At 39.6% G+C, this 22,951-nt stretch overlaps 1 protein-coding gene across 1 annotated transcript in view; it reads left to right on the plus strand.

Moving 5' to 3' along the window:
* RAP2A (RAP2A, member of RAS oncogene family) overlaps positions 1–22,402 on the plus strand; it is a 32,189-nt gene extending 9,787 nt beyond the window's left edge. Inside the window, exon 2 of the mRNA XM_075424006.1 lies at positions 18,344–22,402. Within this exon, the coding sequence (XP_075280121.1) occupies positions 18,344–18,581 (238 nt within the window). The 3' untranslated portion in view covers positions 18,582–22,402. The remainder of the gene's footprint in view (positions 1–18,343) is intronic.
* The last annotated feature ends 549 nt before the right edge of the window (positions 22,403–22,951 follow it).

Raw genomic sequence — 22,951 nt, forward strand, 5'->3', positions numbered from 1 at the left:
ATGGCAGAAGATGATCACCTTGAACTATTTCTTCTGGAACATTTTATCAGATGCCTTTCATACCCCCTCCCCCTACCCCCCCCAAAAAAAAAATCTAACTAGTCTGAGTGCTTCTCAGTCTCCGATCAAATCCAGGCTCTCCATCTTGCTGCTTAAAGAAGGCGTGTGCTCTGCTAGTCTCAGAAGCAGTTATATTCTTGGTAGCTGACGTGCAGGTTACTCCCTACAATGCCTGGAAGAGAGAAGCAGGAGTCGCCTTCTGCTGGGTTAATGCTGTGCTCCACAATCAAAATCCAAGCAGTGATTTGGAATGAGGTCTCCCATTGGTTTCATCTGTTTGGGTGTGGTGTTAGGTTTTTGGGGGAGTGGGAGGGTCAATGTGGTACCACGTAAAGCTGTTTAATCTGCTTGGGCTCTTTAACAGATATGCTCCTCGGTATACAACGGGAGTTTTGGGGGTAGGAGGGGTTGGTGTCATTTTTGTACCAAGTGTGCAGGATGCTGTCCAAAGCAGAATGGATGCAGAGAATCCTGACATTCATCTTCTGAACATGCAGTGCACTGGAGGAGATGCTTCCCACCCCCACCTTCCCACCCCCTCCAGTGTCAGCCTTCTCTTTTCTTGCATTTCATGGAGAAATGAATGAGAAATGGGTCTTGCAAAATAGCTTAGCGTTTCTATTCTGTGTCAGTTCTTTAGGAATCTGCTTTGCTCTGAGGTGTGTAGCCCTGTTGCAGCAAACCACTTAAACTATCTGTTCATGTCTGTAGAATCTCGCTTCTTGAGAGGCCGGCCCTCTCACTGATCAAAACACTTAAATTCTAAATGAATGGGTGAAGAATGGAAGCCACTGTCATCGTGGAGCAACAGCTAACCTTTTCTGAAATATTGTGGTCACCTGGACTAGGAAAGTCTTCTGGTGACCATTCACTGTGTGGGATATTGATTTTCTGTTTTTGCAGCAACTTTAAGTGAATAAGCAGTCCTGAGAAATCCTTGGGTTTCAGCCCCTAGTATCTTTCTTCAGCTTGTACACCTGATCTCTTTCTGTTGCTGTTGATGCCTCAGGATTTGTCAGTTTGACTTCATGTATTTGTATTTGCCTTCAAAGTGATGCATCTTCAACAGGTAGGTTGAAGAGTATTTTCTCAACCTCAGTTGTAGCTTAGTTGATAGAGCAATCTTCTGCAGATGTGAAACTCTCATGACTAGAGAAGGTGTCTGGTGCAGGCCTTTCACCTCCTTGATGAGGGCGGTGATTGCTGCACTGCTATGTTAACTGCGAGAAACGGCATTGCCACTACTTGCTTTTATTCCCATGGCTTTCTGTGGAAGTGATATCTGTTGTGTTTTTTTGCAGAGTATCTACACGCTATTGGTGTGTTGCTAGATTCACAGAGGAATGTTTAGTAAATTAGGCCTCAAGGGACTTGGCTGCTTGCATGCCTTGTCTCTGTAAATCCCAAGAGATCTTAAGTGTGTGACCCTGTTGTGGTTCCAATATATGGTTCAGCTGGGCTTGCACAGCTGCAGGCCTTCAGGCGTCTGCCTTGTTTTGACAAAAACCTTAGATGGATGTGGCCTGTCAAGAAATTAAGTGGGTAGGCAGAAAGTTTGTGGAGCAGTCTCTTGGACACAGTTCCCTAAATTCTTCTGAAGTCCCAGTATATTTACCTATCTCTGTTTTGCATTCAGGCCCAGAAATATTTGCCCTCAGAATGTTTTGCTCTCTTTACCTCCTGCTTTTTCACATCTGCTTCATTCCTTACCTTTTGAGCAGTGAATTCCTGAATGCTTTTGCATGGATCTTATTAGCACAGAATGCTGAGTAGACTGCAGACTTGGTGATCATATCACCTACAGCACGGGCTTGACAGTTCTTGTACTGCAGATGTCTTCTCTAAAACCTTCTAAACTCAGGTTATGTTATGCAGCTGATTATAAAATTATGTTTGGGTTAAAATCTGCTTAGGTGGCTATCCTCAAAGAAATAGTTGTCTGAGGGATGATAGACTCTTTCCTGGGAAGAAACTGGAGAAGCAGATGATATCAAGATAGCCTGCCGAGAATCCACAAAGTTTTAATGTTAAATATCTAAGGTGAAGAAACTTGATTAATTAGTCTTCATAGGCCTTTCTTCTGTGTTTTCCTCTAGTTTGGATCTGCAGACTACCATAACAGTAAAAGCTGTGGACACTCCGCAGACTGTCTTCATATCACCTGCTTCTCCAGTTGTTGGTACATGTGAGAATAGATAGCCTTCTGCTCCTTTATCCTCGATGTTCCATAGAATATATGCATGACAGCACATTCTGGAATTTCAGTCAGTCCAAATATTCCCAAATTTGATTCAAATTGTGGAGAAGCTAGGCTGCCTGTTGGTGTGGTGAATGAGTGGATATGTTTTGATGGGATTAGGTTTGAAGAACCCTCTACTGCCTTTGAAGATAATATTATGGATCAGATGATAATTTTTTCCTGGACTGTGTGATTGGAGATTATCTAATGATCTTGCATCTAGTCTGGCACAATATACATTATAGTCATTCCATCTGGGATTGTGTAGTCTCTATTGCTTACCAAAGTATCACTGTCTCATTATGTAGCTGCTGCAAATTTCTGATGAGTCTGTTCTACCATCTAGCAGTTTTTAGTCAAGCCTCTTGTAACCCTTTTATTTCTAGTCCTCTCTGTAACCAGATTTCATTGCAACCAAAGTCAGGTGCCTGCTACCCATCAGATGATGAGTCTGTCAGCAACCGTTGGCAAGGAATGCTGTTCCTATCACCACTCTGAGTACCAGCTTTTCCTTAAAGGTCTGGCATTATTGTGGAAATCATCCTGCTGACACCAGGCCCTGTGCCTCAGATTCTGCACTGACTGTGTAATTGGAGGATTGCTGGACTTGCTCCGCATCTGTGTAAGGTTTTCGGGAACTGTAGTGAGTAAATACAGTCTTTGGACAGCCTTCTGATGGACCGGAGCTACTGTTCTTTCCATCTTTTAGATTTACACGGTTGGTTACATTTGTAGTTGCCTGGAGTTCAGCTACTGGGCAGCTGTAGTGGTATATAGACAAGACACAATGTGAATGTTCAACTAAAAGTAGGGCTCTTTCTCAAGGGAAAGAAGGGAGTGGCACTTGCAGACAGTACGAACCCTCAGTCGTGCTACTAAAATATAGTGGACCTGTTCAAAATGCCATTATCTATCAAAAAATTATACCGCAAGAAGCTCAAGATAAGCATCATGGTAGTCTGACCTGATGATGGAAAAATGGTTTCTCCTGACTGCTTCTTCTTACTACTTTTGTAACTCTTTAATTAAACAAAACCACATAATTCAGTTTTTACCTACAAAGTTCACAATACAACTATGTTCTGAAAAGGAAAATAAAATGTACAGAACGCTGGGGTCAGAATACTCGAACTTAAGAGGTCCCGATTGCTCTGGAACATAAGGAAGAGGGAAGGAGGGTGACATGCATAACATGTATTGCATGGCTTACTGGTGTATCCCTAGGCCTGATACAGACACAATGAAAAAAATGCTGTGGTTACGAAGTTTTCACCTCTGGGAATAATTGCTACTTTGTAGACTCAACATAGGAAAGAAAATAGGATTTTGGCCATAAGACGTTTATCCTGTGTTCTTTCCATGGATTCTCAAGAACTTGGTCGTTCAATATGATTTGCTGTTTATTACAGGATATTGCCTTTTTATTTAAATCTTGTTCTAACCCTAGTAAACTGTATTTGGCTAAAACATGCAAAAGCATCCTTTTTTAAATTGAGATGAGCGTATTCAAGAACGAAAACAAATCGCCTGAAGCTGTGAAATCACTGAACTTGGCATACGTTGAATTCTCATCCAGATGGTTTTTATTCAGAAATAGCGACTGCCATCATGGTAGCTTCATCTGCCGGAGAGGGACAATGGAAAGCTCAATCTTCGATGAAAGCTGAGAAGGCACACCTTGAAAGTCCCTTATTACTCTGAAATTAAGCAATTGTATTGCCTTCCTAGCTGGGATAATTGGACTGGTAATTGAAGTCTACTTTCTTCTCCCAGGGATGATCAAAACACCTTCCTTTGAAAGACTTTCTGTCTGTCAGCAAGAAATGTGGTTAGATTAAAAGGACTGGGAACAGTCTGGGCTTCACACCCCCGCACACACCTTCATGTTAGTTGAAATGGCCTTTCTGCATAGGACAACTTAATGTGGAAAAAATAATTAATGGACTATTTTCAGGAAATTCTAGTTACCAATTAGTGATTCAACAGGAAGGTGTAATGGACACTGGGGTGTATGGTACCTTTAAATATAAGCTCTTTCTTAAAAGAAATCCAACTTTCTTAAATATTTTCTTACCATTATTACTGTCACTTTTGAGGGTTAACTATACAAATTACCATCTTTTCTGTACCTAGAATGTGACAAACAGACATTTAAATATTGGGGTGGTATTTTATGTCTCAGAATAAAACAAAGTACCTTATAGTTTAGCTTCTGTCACAAACTGTTACCTGCTTAAATGCTGCCACTTTAAAAATAAGTTTACTCAGAAGGAAAGACAGCTAAAATGTACATGCATACACAAATATATGCCTATACGTGCAGAGGGGTTTTTCAGTCTTCCGGCATGTGGAGTCAGAAGCTGGGACAAAAAACAGAATGTGAATTTCGCCAGGTAGTGTAGTGAGCTTCTGTTTAAAATAGTTTAAAATAGGCTTTGTCCACGCATGAAAATTTTGTCATTGAGTTACTTTCTGAACAAGTTTGTTTAAACCAATGTAAAGCCACATTGTTTGTTTCCTACCTAATTTAAGCAACATTAAAATAGGTGTCTATGTGGGAATTTGCAACATTGTAAAGAAATTGTTTAGGTTGGTCTGGCTTGTTTGTTTTTTCTCCCTCTGAGAAAAATATGCCAGTGAGACACAGCCTCTTCTGAAGGTTTTCGTTCTTTTTCTCTCTCCATCCCTCTCAGACACATGCATGCATTGCTTCTTCTATTGGCTAGCAAAGCCCATCCTTCCCGTCAGTTCATCTGAGTAACTGCCTCTTTGGGTGACACAGGCCATCAGCAGGTGTACAGCCACCAGGAGAATGCCAGTGTGGATGCGCTCCAGTGCCCTAGGGATGCTGGGAGCCTTGGACTCGGACTCTGGTGCACCAGTTCCGCTGCTGGCACACCTTTAGCACTAGCCAAAGCAGCCAGGTGCCCGAAGCCCCAGAGATGCAGTGGTATAGGCAGCTGCGTGGTGATGGGGTCCCAGAGGCTAACCTTGCTCATGTACGCGTGGCCTAGTAGCTGATAGGGTTAATGTGTGCAAGATAAAAGGGTCTTCAGCGTGACTGAGTGTCACAAACTGTTCTTCATAGACAATAAAAAGGCTGTCAGACAGGTTAGGAAAACTCTTCTGGGAAAAGGGAGCTTTTTTAACCTAGAGTAGACCCCAAGAAATTAACATTTATACAATAGTTAAAATATAAATAGCTCAACATCTGAGATGATTAGTATACCTGAGCTCCTTGTTGTAGCTGGTTTCATTTGAATAGATACTGAAATATTAGATTTGAGATATACGTACACACACATGTAAGGAAGAGTAAAAGATTTAGGTTTTACTTTTTTATGTACTTGTTTTATGTTTAATGTCACTTTATAAACAAGTTCTCACTAGGAAAGTTCTGGATACTAGAATGGGTAAACTTTAGTTGCAAGTCTTCCAATATATTCAGGGTGCTGATTTAGAATGAAGCAGTCTGTTGGGTTTTTTCTGTATTTGGTACCTGTTTTATTGTAGAAAGATTGAAAAATGTTCCTAAGAAAATAATTTCTGAAGTTTATGCTCAACATAGAAGAGAGGTTATCATTAAATAATAACTTCTATTAGCCGCATAGAGGTAGAGTGCTGGGACACAATATTTTATACTTGAAGATAAACCAAAACTTATTTTAAAAAACCCAAACAAATAACAGAACAAACAAAAAAACCCACATGACTTTGGAAGCTCTTATTTTTGTAAATTTGTGTTTAAATATGGAAACAGTTTCACTTGACTAGCTGATGTGCTCTTTTTGAATCAAATTTCTAGAGTTACAAAATTGTTAAAGATGGAGGTCACTTCTGAAAACTGTAGAGAAGAAAATCTTCTTGGTACTCTGTTCTTTCAAACATTCCAATAATTAAACCAGGCTTGGTGGTAATATGATAAACTATTCTGTGAGATGAGGGCCACCATGAAGTCATGACAGAGTGGTTTTTTTTTTCCCAAGTTAGAAGTCAAATGTTCTGGTAGAAACTCAGAAGGAGCGAAGAGGCTTTCAGAGCACCTGCTAATGAAACCAGTCAAGGCTTTTGGATTCACGTCCAGTTTTCCTTTGGTGACAAATTTTATTTTGGTAAAAGAGGGCTTAACTATAGTCAAAAGGATATGAAGTCATAATGCTACTTCTGAAGTAAAAGAGAAAATGATAGAACTTGCACTATTTTCTCCTAAATTGGTTCACTATACCAGCGTGGCCACTGGCTTAGAGTTTTTGTAAAATAGTCTATCTTCTGAAAAATACCCAGAGTTGTAACCTAATCGTACCATTGTGAGGAAAATCTGTCTCAACAGAGCATTTTTTGCAAAGTTTTCTTATAAGCATTGTAGGATATTTTTATTAGCTTGAAGGACATTAAGCTGTGTTCTTCTTTGGTTACTAGGGCAACGAAGAAGTCTCTGCTTCATACTAGACGCACAAATTCTCTTCAGGCTATGCAATATCATATAAAGTCTGGTATCTATCTGCCTTAGCTTCTACACAGGGATTGATGAGAGAGCAGAAATTTATGCCAGGTTGTTTGCCTCTTAATCCCATTATTTTTATTTTACTGAAGTTTTAAGCGACCTGAAACTAGGCTCATTGCAAAAAGTCATATTCTTTAAAAAGTAAATAAATAAAAGCAACTGTGGGAATGCAGTTCATAGCCATATGTAACGCTTGCTTCTACAGACCAGGTAGTGGAAATCAAATGTCACAGCTGAATTTTGTGATCCAGGCTTGTATATGTTTTCAACATTTAAATCTGGGTAGTGCTGAAAGTCAGCAGCTCTGGCTTCTTGGAGCAAGAAGGTTCTTACCTCAACATGGAGGAGAAGCTGTTGCTTTTTGTGTGGTTCTGACTGGACGGCACGACATAATCATTCCTGAACTCTAATCCTTTGGAAGCAGGTGATGCTGTTAAGAAGGTTTTGAATTAATTGTTAGGCCTATTCTTGAAGACTGTAAAAGCATAATTTTAATGAGCTAGAGAAAATCCTATTAGAATAGTTTAAAGAAGTTTTGCAATGGGATTTTTATCAGTGATTATAAATTGGTTAAAGGAGTATAAGAGAGTGTTCACTTTGAAGACTGAAATAATACCATAACAGAAGTATAGTCTACCAGCCCTTTTAAAATGCATAGGCATTTGACTATTTTTGCTAGCCAAAGTTTTTACTTTGTGTATGTACTAAAAAGTTTTGCTTTCTATAGTTTATGTAAACAGGGATAACGAGATTGAAGTTGTCATTAACTCATGTTTGAGCTTTAGTTAATTCTGTAAAATCTGGTTAATTCACTTCACTTTCATAAAGCTAGGATATATGTCTGTCTTGAGTCCTGTAAGTACGGTTATCTGTTCCTCTACAAAATGAATAGCTATAAATATTTGTGTGGCTTTGGCGTTTGTTTCTCAGCCCACTTTCTATGGAAACAAGCCTTATGCAACTCAGTTGTCTGCTTCTCTCATCTTCCTCCATTACCTGCCAGGAACTTTTGAATTCTGTGGCAAAGTTAAACTGAGTTAAATGCTGGGGCAAGTTCCCAGAGAGGTTGTGGAAGGTCTGTCCTTGGAGGTTTTCAAGTCTGAACTGTACATGGCCCTGAATGAACTGGTTGAGATCTCCTGGCTGACCTTGCCCTCAGCAGGGGGTTGAACTAGAGACCTCATAAGGTCCCTTCCCACCCCGGTGGTTCTGTTGTTCAAAGTCTGCAATGAATTAGAAATCTAAATAATGATTACGTTCTTTCTGAATTGTTGGTGGGAAAGAGACCCTGTCAGTGCTCTAGTTGTGGGAAAAAATGTGGCATGTGCTCAACCATAATTACGGACTAGAGAATCATGAGGGGAAGGGTTGTAGACAGAAGGGGAAACTAGAGCTTTAGGTGTCAGCTTTGACCGAATCCATAAGAAACTAGACCTACTGTTGTCCTCATAAATTACTTGTTAGATTCTGTGCTTTATAAAGGGCTGGATGCTGCTTCAGCCTTTCAAGATGGAATATTAACAATATCTGTGTCTCAAAGATTTTTTTCTTTAGCCCGGCTACAGGCATAAACTTTGATATGTCTGAATTGGTACAAATTTGTTTGGTCACTTTCCTTCTCCTCCTCCACTGTTGTCAATGCTTTGTTGTGCAGTAGACTTACAGTATATTTTAAAGTACTACAGTAATTGATCTCAAGGTTTGTATGTCAAGAGATATGCTTCTGAGAGAAATTTTTTGTGAGAAAACATGTATTGATAGATAAATGGTAATGCACGTTAGGGTCACTGTTAAGTTCTTTGAACACAGCAATGTAATAAATTAGAAATATGAAACAATTAGAATCTGTAGATTTGCTGTGTGATGTGCAAGAGTCTTATATTGCTTTTAGTAAGTATCTGCATTTTTCATTGCCTTTGCAAAAGGACCTATTCAGTCCCACATCATCAGAATAGGCAGGCTTTTTGACCTTGTAGAAGTTTTGTATGGAGAAGAAAGGAGGAGGAGGAGGAGAAATACCTCCATGTCAGCATATGTTTTAAGATAGTGTGAGCCCTTGCAGTTCCTGCTCAAGCTGGTGGAGTTAAAGTAAGGTAACAACCTTGACTTTGTCCCCCATGCTGGTGTTCTTGCCTCTGCTCTGAGGCATCCTAATCCAATAGCTTTATTCTTTCTGCTGGCAAGCTTGATGTTGACACAGAATCTGCCCCGACATATCTGTTCTCAATACTTGTAAAGAAAACAGAAAGATTTGTGGTGTTGCATAGCCTATTGCTGAGAATAGCTGGGATGTTTTTCTCTTGAAGAACAAGCAAAACTGCTGATGCGTCCTTCAGGATGTTCAGGTTGCCTCCATCACTAAGGACGGAAGGCCTCATAAGTGTTTATGTGCCATAGGTGTTCAGAGGTTAAATTTGATGACTGTTTTTTTTTTTTTCAAATGGAGAACAGAGGTACAGAGTTCAAGGGACTTGGTAGAAATCGTGCTGAAAGTCTGTAGCAGGGTATGGAACTGAACCTACATCTCTTCAAAGGAGCGCTGACACGAGATTCACTTGATGTTTAATGTGTTTTCTGCAAGGTACCAGAGGATAAAGTTTAATTAGAAGTGGTTATGTCTGAAAAAAATAATTTTAAAGAATAGTCTTTTTTTAAAACTTTGAAATAGAAATGGAATGTAGATGGTAGTCTCTTTAATTTCAGTATCTTCCACATGTTTTACGTTTGGTAAGCACTGAAAACCTTGACATATCCAGTCATGATCATTATATTGGAATAAACATTAATGTATTAGCATGGCATATGGCTTAAAAATGTTCAAGGTTGGAATACTGATATGGTCTTTAAGAATAATTTTCAATTATGGACCCAAAGTTTAAATACTTAAATATATGGGGCCTAATTTTCAAAATGATGTGCCGTTCCTACAGCTAGTAGCAGCAAATTTTGAAAAATCAGGTGCTCAGCTTTAGTGTCTGGAAATTTTGAGCAAGAACTTTGTACTAAAGCAACCATACTATGCCTCATAATCTGTTCATAGTTTTCTTGACAGCTAGCCATCTGTCAATGCAAACAGAGTGTAGAGACAGGAACCAAGTCAAATAGATGAACCTGTGAGGTTCTCAGATTTGTAGGACATTCTGATTTTCCTGCTGCTTTTAAAAACAAGAGAAATAGTCAGAATGGAGAAGGTCAGGTAAAACGCTTGCCTTGCATTTTGTATAGGGTTGAAACTTGTGGTTGTTGCTTCTTAAACTGTGCAAAGGAACAGTAAATTCCTATTTGAAAATTTCAGTGTTTCTAAGTTGCTAAATGTGGCCAGGACTTCAGGATTTCAACAAGATGATGGTGATGATTGATGGTGTAAGACAAGAATTTTGATTGGCATAGAGCGGGAACTCAAGGATTGAAATGTTGTCTGGATACACTCGCAGCGAACCCGCTGCTAAGCAGGTAGATGTTATGTATCACTTAGAGTCTTTTCAGTCGTGATGATAGACTTCAGTGTTAGATATGAATTGTAATGATGGATACTAGGGAGAAGTGGAGAGGTGTCCTGTTTAAGGTGAAGGCTAACCTCTTGTTTGCAAAGGCTTTCGAGCATCTGAGATGGCAGTGGATGAGAACTGCTGTTACTCCTGTCGTAGGCTTCTTGTTGTCGTCCCCAGCGCTCAAAGTGCTGTTTGCCTGTCACTTCCTATGCCAGCAGCTCACTTCGAGGGGAACTGATAATGTCATTGGGCATAGCTTAAACGTTCATGGAGTTCTGCAAACTTGCTGAGAAAAGGTCTCCTTGGTGATCAGGGGTTTTTCTTTAGGACTTCCATTTTGTGAATAGTGAACTCTTCTCCTGTAGGGCATGTCGGCAGGCCGTTGAATTTTCAGGTATTGTTGCTGTTTTACTGTTTAAGCTGGTGACAGAGCTGAAGATAGGCTTTATCTGCAGTGACTTGCAGAAGCAGGCTGAACACATGGAAGGAATTTATCATTATTCTAGTTTCCCCATGAGATCTTAGATGCGGGAAATCCTCTGTAGATAAGAATTTCTCTCTGAAATGACAGGAAATAACCTATAAAGTTCTTTAGTATCCTTCATACAGAAATTATATGCATCATCCTGTTGCCTCTGTTGCAGCAAAGGAACATAGGCTTACTAGATGGCCTTTGAGTATGTATATTGGACAGTACTGTCCACTGTTCTTGTTGCTTGGAGTGTCTCAGCTGTAAGCTGCCTGGAAATAATGTGTTCAAATGCTTTGAGTGAAAACTGCTTGTGGTAATAGTTGGTAAGCAAATATATATAGTGCTTTGTTACATTGGATTTTGTTGTTATTTCTTAGGCTTTTGCTTGGAAGATAACTATTTCCTCTAATTACTTACAAGCACAGTACCAAGGGTGAGCCTGCCAAATAATTTCATCAAAACTGGCTTTAGTTGAGACTTTTTCTAGCTTGGTTTCAAGGTCTAGGAAGTGTAAGCTGAGTATAACAACCACAGAACTGAATTGGCTGTAAAGTATTTTATTAAAGTTGAGGTGATTATTTCCAGAAAGTTTAATGTACAGTGACAAAGATAGTTTCTGAAGCCTCCTCAAAGGTGATATGGTGCGGTGGTTATTTATTATTCTAATATTATTCTTCAAGTTGTTTTACAATTGTTATTTAATTTGCTGTCCTATGAGTAAGTACAATTATCCTGACTTTATATACCTCAGTCTATCCATCTGACGAGTTTGTCTCCCAAAGGCTATATAAGGAGTTCATGTCAAAGCCTAGAATAAAATGTTACATCCCGAGTCCTGCAATTAGGCCGTATGCTGTTCTTTATAGCAAAATAATTCATGACTCAGCCCATCTAATTGCAGTGGGACTTCCAAAAAGCTCTTTAACATCTACTCATTTATAAAAATGATTTTAAGACTCTTTTTTTTTTTTTTAGTTGGGAGTTGTTGCTTAAGTAATTAAATTCTTACATAATATAGCTTACAAAACTGAATATTAAATGCAATTAATTGGCAAACTGGAATGACTTGTTTGCATCAGAATGGTGGGGGTTTTACAGCTGTTCTGTATGGTTTACCTGAGAAGGTGTGATAATTTCCATTAGAGAGTAAAGAGCTACAGCTTTGCAGAAATCTACTTATTTTTAGATTTACATATCTATCTCCTGACACATTCTATGCATGTATACAGGTATAGGCGCATCTCCGTTGGTGTGTATTTGCAGGGCTCCATGGAAAAAGAAATAGCTCTTCAGACTGAGCCACTGCTGTTGATTAACTGATAACGTTAAAATTTTTAAAGCTACCGAAATACAAGGAGTAAGGGTTTGGAAAAAGTGAAATGTCTTCTCTGCATGAATTTCTTAAGGCAAGGTAGTAATTGCTTTAGACGTACGTATGTATTTTTTCCTGCTGCTTTGTTTCAAGAATTGGAAGCTTTCAACAAAGGGTTAAGATTTTTTGTTTTCCCTTTGACAATTCTTGGTCTTGCTTCCTCTTGTCCTGGTGTTTGAGAGTCTCAGAATCAGACTAGGGAACACATTAAACATCCTAGGAATTGTGTTGAAAGGGATAAGAAAAAGTCTTGATTGTTACATTTGGAATATCTTCTTTCTCTAGGTGAGGAAACTGCTAGGTCAAGTTGACAGATTTTACTGCAGGCAGTCAAAGTCTGCAAGTTATGTTACAAAATAATGTTTAATATTTATGTATGAATCTGTAAACATTATAATAGATTTAACTGTTATTTCTGATACTTTATTTCATATTGCCCAGAATTCTTTTACTGTGTGTTTTGGTAGGATTCTTACCACAAATTTTTTTTGGAAGTCTAAAATGAAGAATAATTATTTTTACTGACCTTCTGATATTGTTTGAGTCATCATTGTCCCTAATATCTTTATTCCTTAAATGATTTTCCTTTTTGAAATACTATAAAAAAAGCCAGAAATACATTTTTAAAAGGGGGGGGGGGGGGGGGAGAAGACACGCTGCATGTAGAAGAAGGTGATAAAGGTGGTTTATTACTGGAGAGTCCTGTTACGATTAGCAATAATTGTCATGGATAGATACCTTTACATTTCAGTGGTCCCAGTATTTAACATGTAAAGTTAGAAGCTGTACATCTTTCCATAAACTTCGACAGGACTTAACCTGTTTATAAGACATAGTCTTTAAGTATACATGTGGGGCTTTTTTCTTCTTAATTTGTTTCTGCATTTTGGTTGAACATATTCGACATGAAGCTCAGGCAAAATTCCTGTAAAAGATGCAACATTACCAGAAAGTGAAATTAGAAAGCAGGAACCCATCTGAAATTTTTAATGTCTTCTCCTGTACTGGTCCAGCTCGCTTCTCTGCCCCTACCCCCAGTTTAGGGGTACTGGGCACTCCCTAGCACATTTTAAGGGAATCAGATCAGTTTATTAGCCTTGATGTACATAATTTTTTAAATTCTTACTTTTTTTATTCTTCATTTTTATTATATTTTCATTCCATGTCATCTTTGCTTTTGGCTTTGTCCAATGACAACTCTAATGAGAAACGTGAAAAGTACCTTGTAAAAGAGATTCAGAGGTGATGTCAGTTACTGCTCATATTTTTCCTCTCTCTGAGTAATATTGGAGGTAGAAAAAAATGGGAAGTAAATATCTCTGAAGATCATTTACATACCATTCATCCTGAGGCTTTCTAAATGTTTTAAGCTGTTATTCAAAGTATACATATTAATCTAAACAGAAACATGGATGATGTGTGTGCCGTGTGAGGTAAGATAAAATGTAAAAACTGTTTATCACTGTGTGGCGTGTAAGGCTGTGTGGTCAGTGGTGCGTAGCTGAACCACGTAAAACATTTCAAGTCCGTGTATTTATTGATTCCACGTGACTATAGGGTCCATCTTCAGGGAAAACTGAGGGATTTACTGTGGCCTGTTGGTCACAGAAGCTCATTAAAGATGGATGACAGGGTGGTTTTTAGCATTGAATAGTTATCTGGAACTGGGAAATTCATGCTGGTTGTCTTTTATGGAGCAATGACTGTATCTTGCCAGTAGTGATATCCTAGATGTGATGGTATTTGACTGCAGCAGTGTCTTTTGTGGGGCTATAAATGCCTGCAGTCGTGTTATCTCTTTAGGAGTTGCCACTGCTCGGTAGCTGTCATATTGGAGCCTAAGATGGCGAGATCATTTAAACAGGGTGAAGTACCTTGTTCTTTAAACGTGTTCTGCAAACACGTGTAACTGGTCTTGCAAAAATTTGTTCCTGAAGAGGTCTTGAAAAGTCAAGCCTTCCTGCGCTGCGTTTGAGTGTATTTCTTACAGGCTCTGCTGTGATGTTTGCCCTAGAATACAAACTGCACTGCATTGATACAGAGAAAAGTGGCAGCAGTTCTCATTTTCAGGTGGCCTTCCTGCTTTTCATTAGGAAAGATTAGTGCTGCTCAAGGCTTTTCAGCAGTGCTGAGAAAATTGGATTTTCCTGCTCCAGGAATGAGGAGCGGAACTGTGGCACTTCTCCAGTGCGAAGGGGACAGGCAGGGGAAGGTGGGCTGCACGGAAAGGCAAGGCCTCTGCCCAGCTCCTGTCCTGGGCTGAGCTCTGCCCTCTCGCCCATCCTGCGATGGCAGAAGCGGTCTGGCTCTTCAGGTCTCTGGTGCACACGGTGGGGCTTTAGCCTCCTTTGCTCTGCTAAAAGTTTTTGTGAGCAGGCTAGATCCTACCTGAAGCTTTTGGAAGGATTTGTGAATTCCCGAGTTCGATTTTGGTGGTTGTGTGAAGGGGTTCTGCATTGCTGCTTGGGCGTTGCAAGGTGGTTCTTTTTTGCCTTTGTAAAGAAGCTGTTTAACTGTTGCATCACTGAAATTCAACCGTGTGAAAAGCCTGTGGGGAAGAGATATTCTTCTTCCCTTCACATTTCATTAGAATCAGGTAATTCCGCCACATCTGTGAAATTGCCCTTTTCCAACTGTGGGGCTGTGCTGCTGCACATCTCCTCAGCGGTGACTGTGCCGACGGCTGGCCAGTCTGAAACTCTGCGAATGGGGAGTGGAGTCTCCAGTGGCAGCCAGAAGTCACCTCCAGCATGAGCAGCTGCCGTGCTGAGGAGAGCATTGAACTGGGGATCTCCCCCATGCTCATCAGAAATAAATTTGCCCGGGATATTAAGTGAGGCAGGAAGTTCTGGCAGTGTTGGGAGATAAAGGGTGGAGAGCCAACTTGAACTTCAGAGCTTGTATAGCTTGATTTAGTTGAGAGCTAGGCCTTCCATGGTGTGTTACCAGAACCTGAAAGCTGGGAAGTACAGTGTGGAGACCCTCAGGGACTCTGAATGAAGACAAGCTCGGGCTGGAACTACTACATGGAACCACATAGTTTCCGCAAAGGCCTGTCAGTTCACACACAGTCAATCTGTTATCATCGTCATCATATTTGGAGAATACAATGCACAGACATCTGGCCTGGCTGTCCCATACTCAGCTTGGATCTGGCAGGAATGATACTGAACTGGAGCTCATAAGCCCATACTGGAGCCAGTCTTCTGCTCAGTATCCATGGACTGGTTTCCCATTATTTGCCATATTCCAGCCTCCATTGTTCTAGATAATGGATACTGACTTTCTACATAGGAAAGACAAATTGTGTGATTATATATATGTGTATGCATATAGTAGAGACAGTTTTGTGTATATTATAGGCAGGTATAAGTACATATATATATATAAAATCACACAGGATATACATATATAAAATGTATTTTCTCTGTAAAGTTGACTACTCAAAATTTAGGTAATACGTGGATGTATTTTGCAAGAGCAACTTTATTTTTGCCCTGTGAGGAGGTATTTGATAAGATGGCATAATGAGTTTTGCAGAAACCCTTTCTTACACAGTTTAATGGTGTAAAGTGCTTATTGGACGAATCTGGATTATAAGGTGAATAAGGCTGTTGACTGTAGGATTCCCGTCTCATTTCAGGTAGTGAACAGGGTAAATGGAAGAGGCAAAATCGGGGAAAAAACAATACAGAAAAGTGCTTCTGTCTGTTCTACCTAGTAGTTCCTAGGTGGTCCTGTGCAAATAAATTAAATCAGACTTTTCACATCTGCCCTGTCATCTCATCAGTTCTTTTCGTTCTGCACTACAAAACTTCACTATTTCCATTGCTTCATTTCCTAGGTGCTGAGTACTCATAGTAAACAGATCCTCAGATATTTAGTGGCCCAGCTTTTCTAGGGTTCCTAAACCTCTTCAAGCACTTGAACATTGCAGTGGAACAGACTGTAAATCTGCAACAAGTGGGGGGCGGGGAGGGGTGTCTCTCCTCTTTCTCAGCAAATGGAGTGATCTTGCAGAATGAGAAGTGATCTTGTGTGTTAATTCTAGCTTATCTGCTTCTTCAGAGCAGCCACTTGAGAAGCATTCAGTGAATTTCTCGATTCCCCCCCCCCCCCCCCCCCCGGTAAAACTGAGAAGATACAGAAGACCTGGAGGACCTGGCAGGGGGGGAAGTTTGGGGCCCTCAGATGTCCAGAAATGCAGTGAACGTATACACGATTCCACTGTCACTGAAGTTTTTTTAATGCTGTACAGCAAATACAATAGGACACATGCATCTGAACAATGAAGATAAAAAGAAACATTGAATTGCTGTCTTTTCTGTTGAATGCCACCCATCTTATGTAATTAAAGACTATGCCATCATGTGTTTAAATGCAGGAGGACAGATTTCAAGATGCTGTGTGTATTTTGGTACTTAATGGCAGCTTAGCTCTTGCAAGAGTTCCAAAGGTATCATTGTGCTAAATACTGTATATCCACAGAGTAAGAAATGGTTGTGTCTCTTCAGATGGTAAACGAGGATAGGATGAATGGTGAAAGTGAGGGGAATTCTCTGCAATTATTGACCACTGCCCTAGGCTGTGGGTTAAATGACATTCCCATGGTTAGCAAAGAGACATAACAAATTTTAGAATTTCAGCGGCATCTTATGATATAGCTGGACCAATTTTTGATGCTGCTATGGTGGTGTAAGAGTTGCTGAGATGGTTTGAGGAGTTACTGCCCTTTTATCCTTTCTGTGAGAGCCCACTGTCCCTGCAGTGGAGCCAGCAGGAACACAGGTTCTCTGTTCCAGCACAGAGCCTTGACAGCTGAGGTTCACCATGGCTGGTAGGTTAGCCCAAGCCGCAGGCTGTTTCCCTCAACCAGCCGAGGCACATGCGCCAGCTCCGCTCTGCTGCCCTGCCTGGGAGGCAGGGAGGGAGGGATGGAGGAGGAGGAGGAGTAATAGGTGGCTTAAGGACAGTGACATCTTCAACTGCTGCAGGTGTCAGCTATGGCTGTTGTCTGTCCACAGCTCAGCTTTACTCATGTGACTGGACTCAAAGCAGTACTACTAAGCTAATATGAAGTAGAAAATCAGGTTTAAATTAAGAGAGAACTGTCTTGTTTCTCTTAGATCTTTGGTTAGTCTAAGTGCTAAAAGCTATAATTGTTTTTTCTCTCAGTCCTTGTTGCTTTTCTGAGAAAACCCATGTAATAAGAGTATTTTGGAAATAGGCCCGGTGTTTTCTTCTCTGCTATGGCAAATTTGTAAATTTAAAACCTGATTGAACGCTTATTTAGTTCCATGTCTGAAGAATGCTTTATGCATGTGAGGATGGAAAAAAAAAAGGCAGGTATTTTAAATTAAAAAAAAAAAATTTGGCAAGGATCCCCTCAAAAGGAGGTGTAAAGTAATAAATTGCTTCACAGCTTATGTGATCTATTGTGCTGTCCAAGTTGATTATGAAGCAGAGCAGTCATAGTATTGCCTGGAACTTAATTTTTTTTTTCTTTTCAACTTGTTTAACTGGGATAATGATGTGAATGCTGCAAGGGGGAGATATATATGCTGTATTAGCTAATACATGTTTTTATATAATAATACTTTTATATGTATACAGTACTCAAAGTGGGCTGCATTTCCTGAAATTTCAAATGAATTTGCTGGCACTTTGGTTTTCTTCCTTTTATTGCTAATCTGGGGGTTCCATATATATTAACCAAAGGTAAACGTACCTTTGAAAGGGAGAGTGGTGCATCCTCCTTCTCACAAGCAGGAAACACAACATGATACCTGTTCAGGGAGAAGGAAGACCTAATGTTGAAGGGAGGGTTGGACATCCATCCTGTTCTTATGCCCTAACTGAGATCGCCAACATACAAAAGCTAGGAATATAACAAGTTTTTCTAGCATGGAGGTGTTCGTGGAGGATTTCCTGGTGGGAAAGAAACTTCAGAGAAGGCAGCATTCCCTAGGACTCTAAGAAAGCTCGGGGGGGGGGTGGGGGGGGAGGGGAATGATGTGCAACAAACTGCTAGAATGCGAAATACGCAAAACACTTTTTTCAACATGAAATTTTAAGATCATCCAAATGTCTCTTTCCTGTTGGGTCTGTACAGTTTGCAAATAGATGTTTACATTTAGAATATTGCTGGTTTTTAAATATAATTATTGCTGTTGTTTTTTGTTTTTTGTTTTTTTTTAAACTGTAGGTATGAGAAGGTGCCAGTAATTCTGGTTGGTAATAAAGTGGACCTGGAAAGTGAGAGAGAAGTATCATTGAGTGAAGGCAGAGCCTTAGCTGAAGAATGGGGCTGCCCGTTTATGGAAACCTCTGCTAAAAGTAAAACAATGGTGGATGAGCTCTTTGCGGAAATTGTTAGACAAATGAACTATGCAGCACAGCCAGACAAAGATGATCCATGCTGTTCTGCATGTAATATACAATAGCATTAAAAATGACCTAACCTGGACTTAATTTGCAGAAATTTTGTAAGGTGGTAAAACTGTCTACTTCACTTCCTGGTTTGTGGGTCACTTGAAATACAGCTGTAGTGAAGTAGCAACATCAACTCAGAGCTGAGCATTGGAAGTCAATCACTGACTCAATATAATTGGGTTAAATGACCACATCTCGCCCGTTTTTCCCTTTGAGCACCTGCAATTTTATGGCATAGCCAGCTGATCTACAGGGTCGTTCCAGTTGAGCGTATGTGTGTTGTCGTGTCAGAGAAGCAACAACAGCAACCATTTCTGAAGAAGATGGAAAGCGTTTGGAAATGGGGAACAAAAGCAGTGGAGAGAACATCTCTGAAGACTATTCACAACTAGCGTAAGCGCGAAAGGAGAGCCAAGTCTTTCAGTGTCTAATTACCATGCTTCAGGACGTGCGCTATCACTTGTGGCCAAGTTAGTTCAGTCAAGTCTGTTGATTTCACCGGAACTTCGGACAGTGTTAGAGGAAGAGGCTACCAGAGACCTATATAGTTTGGATTTTTTTCAAAATCGATGCTATTATTTCTACTTTATCCCACATCTTGAAATAGAAAACATTGCATCAGTGTGTGAAATGAGGGGCAAGATCTGAAAACAAATGACGGGTGAAGAAACAGTCAGGCATTGGAATGTTTTAAGTCTTTCATTTTGCTGCTCAGAAATGGAGGATCGCTTCAGGTTTTGGTCTGCAAAAAGCCAAACAAACCCTCTGTTTACAAAGCAAGAAGCATCTTTATTTATCACTTTACTGAACCAGGAGGAAGCAACTGTGATGAAAAAAAATTGCTGAGCCTTACTAACAAGGAACACTTTAATAGATTAACTAGTACCATCTCGTAAGGAAAATTAAGCCATGTTGCATCCATATGTTCCCTTCTGCAGAAACCTCGTGGGACAGTATGAACATCCTGCATTTTTAAGTTTGTTAAAGACAACGATTTTTCTTGCCTTTAAGGGCTATGTTCTCTGGTGTGATCCCTAACTAACCTTTGAAAATCAAGTTTGCTATTTGATAGCTTTAATGTTGAAAACTTAAACTGAATAACCATGTGAAATCATTTGGTTCAGAGGTGAAATAGTTACGGTTGTAATTCCTTAGGTGAGTGTGGAAATGGCTCTTTAATTGCCTGACACACTGTTCAAAGGTTGCCCCAATTATTGGAGTGTTAAATGGTGGGAGCAAATATTTTATTTCAAAAGGATGCTCAAGCTCTGACTTGCTAGTTTCATAGCAGTGAAGTATTTATCATTTGCATGACTAATGGCACAGAAATACCTATTCTGAAGTCTTACAATCAAAGTATAGAAGAGTTTTCAATCACAATGTTTAGATTTTAAATGCTGGAGAGATTGAGCTGGATCTTTTATAGGTAAAATTGGCCATAAGAATACAGAGTCACTGAGCCTGTGGTCTAAATAACACCATGCGTTTATTAGTTTTGCAATCTTGTGCAGTAACAGTGTAGTTCGTTGTGTTTAAATGAGTGAAAATAGGGGTGCTGGGGTGTGTGTGTGTGTGTTGAGTGTGTATGTGTGTGTGTATAAGGCCCTTAGAAGTGCTGTAATTGGAGTTAGGTTCGAGAGTTTTGCCTCCATCTGCAGAACTGCCTAAAAACGCTCTCATCTGCTACAAAGGAAACTTGAGTACAAAACGTTTTGCAGATTTTCATACATAAATATCCTGATTTTAGTTCAGTGGACGATAACTAAAGGAAATCATACTAATGGAAGAGAATGGGCCATCTCTGCTCTTAATCTTTCAAGACCTTTCCACTACCAATGTATCAAAGGGCATTAGATGTCGCAAAACATTAAGCCTTACTAGAACGTAAATGTAGCCCATTTCCCAACCACCTTGCAGAACTTTCGTCACTGTACTTTGTGCTCTTAGGGAGATAGGCACACCATTTATTTCTGACATCTGAATGCCCACTTTGGGTGCTCCGAATCGCCCTCCTAGAGGCACCTACCTCTTCCCATTCACTATAGAGCAAACGTAGGCTTTTAACTTTGGTCCTCTGAGTTACACAACTTATCTGCCTAAGCTAGATGGTATGAATGTTCTCTTCCCCCCTGCCCGCCCATTGTGTGAGCCACCATGGTTAAGCAAGATGTGAGATGTTGAATTAATGATATTTCAATGTTTAAAATACCTAGATTGGGAAACGGTTTATTGAGCAGTACAAACTATCTGTAAAACAGCTTGTCAGTGTGAGATCCACTGCATAAGTGCTGAAAAAAACACCACCCACCCTCAAACAAACAAAAAAAAAAAGCAAAACCCAAGTTTGAAACTGAGTTGGAAGTGCATGTTATGCAATGTTATTTACAGAAATGTGAAAATCTTACCTCACAGATTGTTCATCGACCAAGAAAATGGCATGAAGTACAATATGAACTGCCTAACATGAAGTGCATAATATAAAACAGATGGGCTTCTAATATAGGAAAAATTGCACAGTAAAATTTTTAACAGAAAATATTAATGAAAGTATCTCCCAGTCTTGTTTCTTTGTTACACTCTGACATTTTCAAAAACATAGGCCATATGTAAGCTACCACACAATGTGGTGGGGGGGAAAAGCGTAAGTGTTGTTTTTCTTTGTATAGTTCTGAGGAAGTAGTTATGCACTATTTGTATTTCCACTAGTGTGAAGATAGTGGAGCTTGAATCAATGACAGTTGCACTCGATGAGATTTTTTCAGATGACAGGGGTAGCAGAAAGGCAGGTAAGCGAGCCACGCGGCAGCTGCGTGGCCACCCTGCGGGAGTCTTTGGTCTTGGGTTATGGTTTCATTTCTACCCTGGCAGGATTACCAATTATAGTATTTGAAAGTTTCTTGTAACATGCCTTAAAATATATTATGATTTGTTCCAAAGACCCACTTTTCCTTTGGCTGTTCTTGTAGAGCTTTGTACTTTTCTACATAGACAGCATTTCTCCAGTTTTGTTGGGTTTTTTTGAAACATTGCAACTTTTATTCTTTTAGGCTATGATAGTGAGAGCAACTGTTTCCTCGTTCCCTTAAATACACACGAAAATTAATCAAAGCAAACCAACCAGAATCGGATCAAGAGTATTAAACATAATTGCATTGGGTTTTTTTTGGTTTGGTTTTTTGGTTTGTTTTTTTTTTTTTTTCCCGTCATGTCTGTCACCCTGCCCGCCCCTTCAGAGCATCAAAAAAATTTTGGTGACATTTTCTGTTCTGGTTCTAGCCTCTCCCTAACCCCAGTGCTACTGTTGCCATTATTTTTCTGTGGGAAAACTACTGGTATTTGCTTTCCTGTATAGAATGTTGCCTAAAGATGTCAGCCATTTGGTTGGGGGGTTTTGTGCATGTTTGTTTTTTGTTTTTTGTTTTGTTTTTTTTTTACCAGTGTGCCATCAAAGCACTGGTTAGGCTTTAATTGTGAAACTCCGCAACAAAAGCAAATGTTTGACAACTGCAGGAGGCTTTTATCTGCATTGTTGTGCATCTGTTAATTCTTGATCAGGGTTTGAAGAAAGACTGAAGTGCGTTCTGGAATCAGGCTTAACGCTGTTGATTTGGAGTTTCCTAGGGGTGAATTAATGTATTTCGCAGTTAATTGTTGAGCTCTAATACAACTGGCAACTTAAAATGGGGCAACAGTTTGTTTTGCAACAATGTCAGTTGTTTAAACCTTGATGTTTCAAATAAAACAAGAATTGTACATAGAACTCAATGCAAACTCAGCAGTTGTATTTGGAGTTAAATTATTTTAACAAATAAATTTATTTAATGAAATCTGCTTTGCATTTCCTGTATTGTCCATTTTGATTTGATCAAAAAGTTCATCCCAAGCTGATGAGAGCTACCCAGTAATTTCAAACAACGGTGGCAACTGCTTGCAGTTCAGCTAAGTATTCATTGCCAAAATGCTCTTCTGGTACAAACTGAATAGCCATAAGTAAAAAGCAAATATGCTTTAATTTTTATGGATGTATGCATGTTGTGATTTGAGTTATAAGCTTCATAAAGAACCATAGCAAAGGGTTGGTTTGTTTACTTTTCTTAGAGAGATATGCATTGACAACAATCAGCAAGACTCAGTATGTGATAAGATATGGCTTTTGCTATGGCAAGAGAATAGTGCTTATTGTAAAATATAATAAAATTATGTATGAACTTGGTCCATATGTGATATAGTTAACACGCAAAACTACTTTTATAACATTGAGGTTGCAAAGAGTTAAAAAACATTGTTTGTTATATCAGCTGTTCAATTGATGAGTGTTTTGGAGGCTTTCAGCACTATACAAAAGGCTTTAGTGTTAGAAAGAACTTCAAATACAATTAGC

Source organism: Opisthocomus hoazin, chromosome 1 (assembly GCF_030867145.1).
Source record: "Opisthocomus hoazin isolate bOpiHoa1 chromosome 1, bOpiHoa1.hap1, whole genome shotgun sequence".
Taxonomy (NCBI): domain Eukaryota; kingdom Metazoa; phylum Chordata; class Aves; order Opisthocomiformes; family Opisthocomidae; genus Opisthocomus; species Opisthocomus hoazin.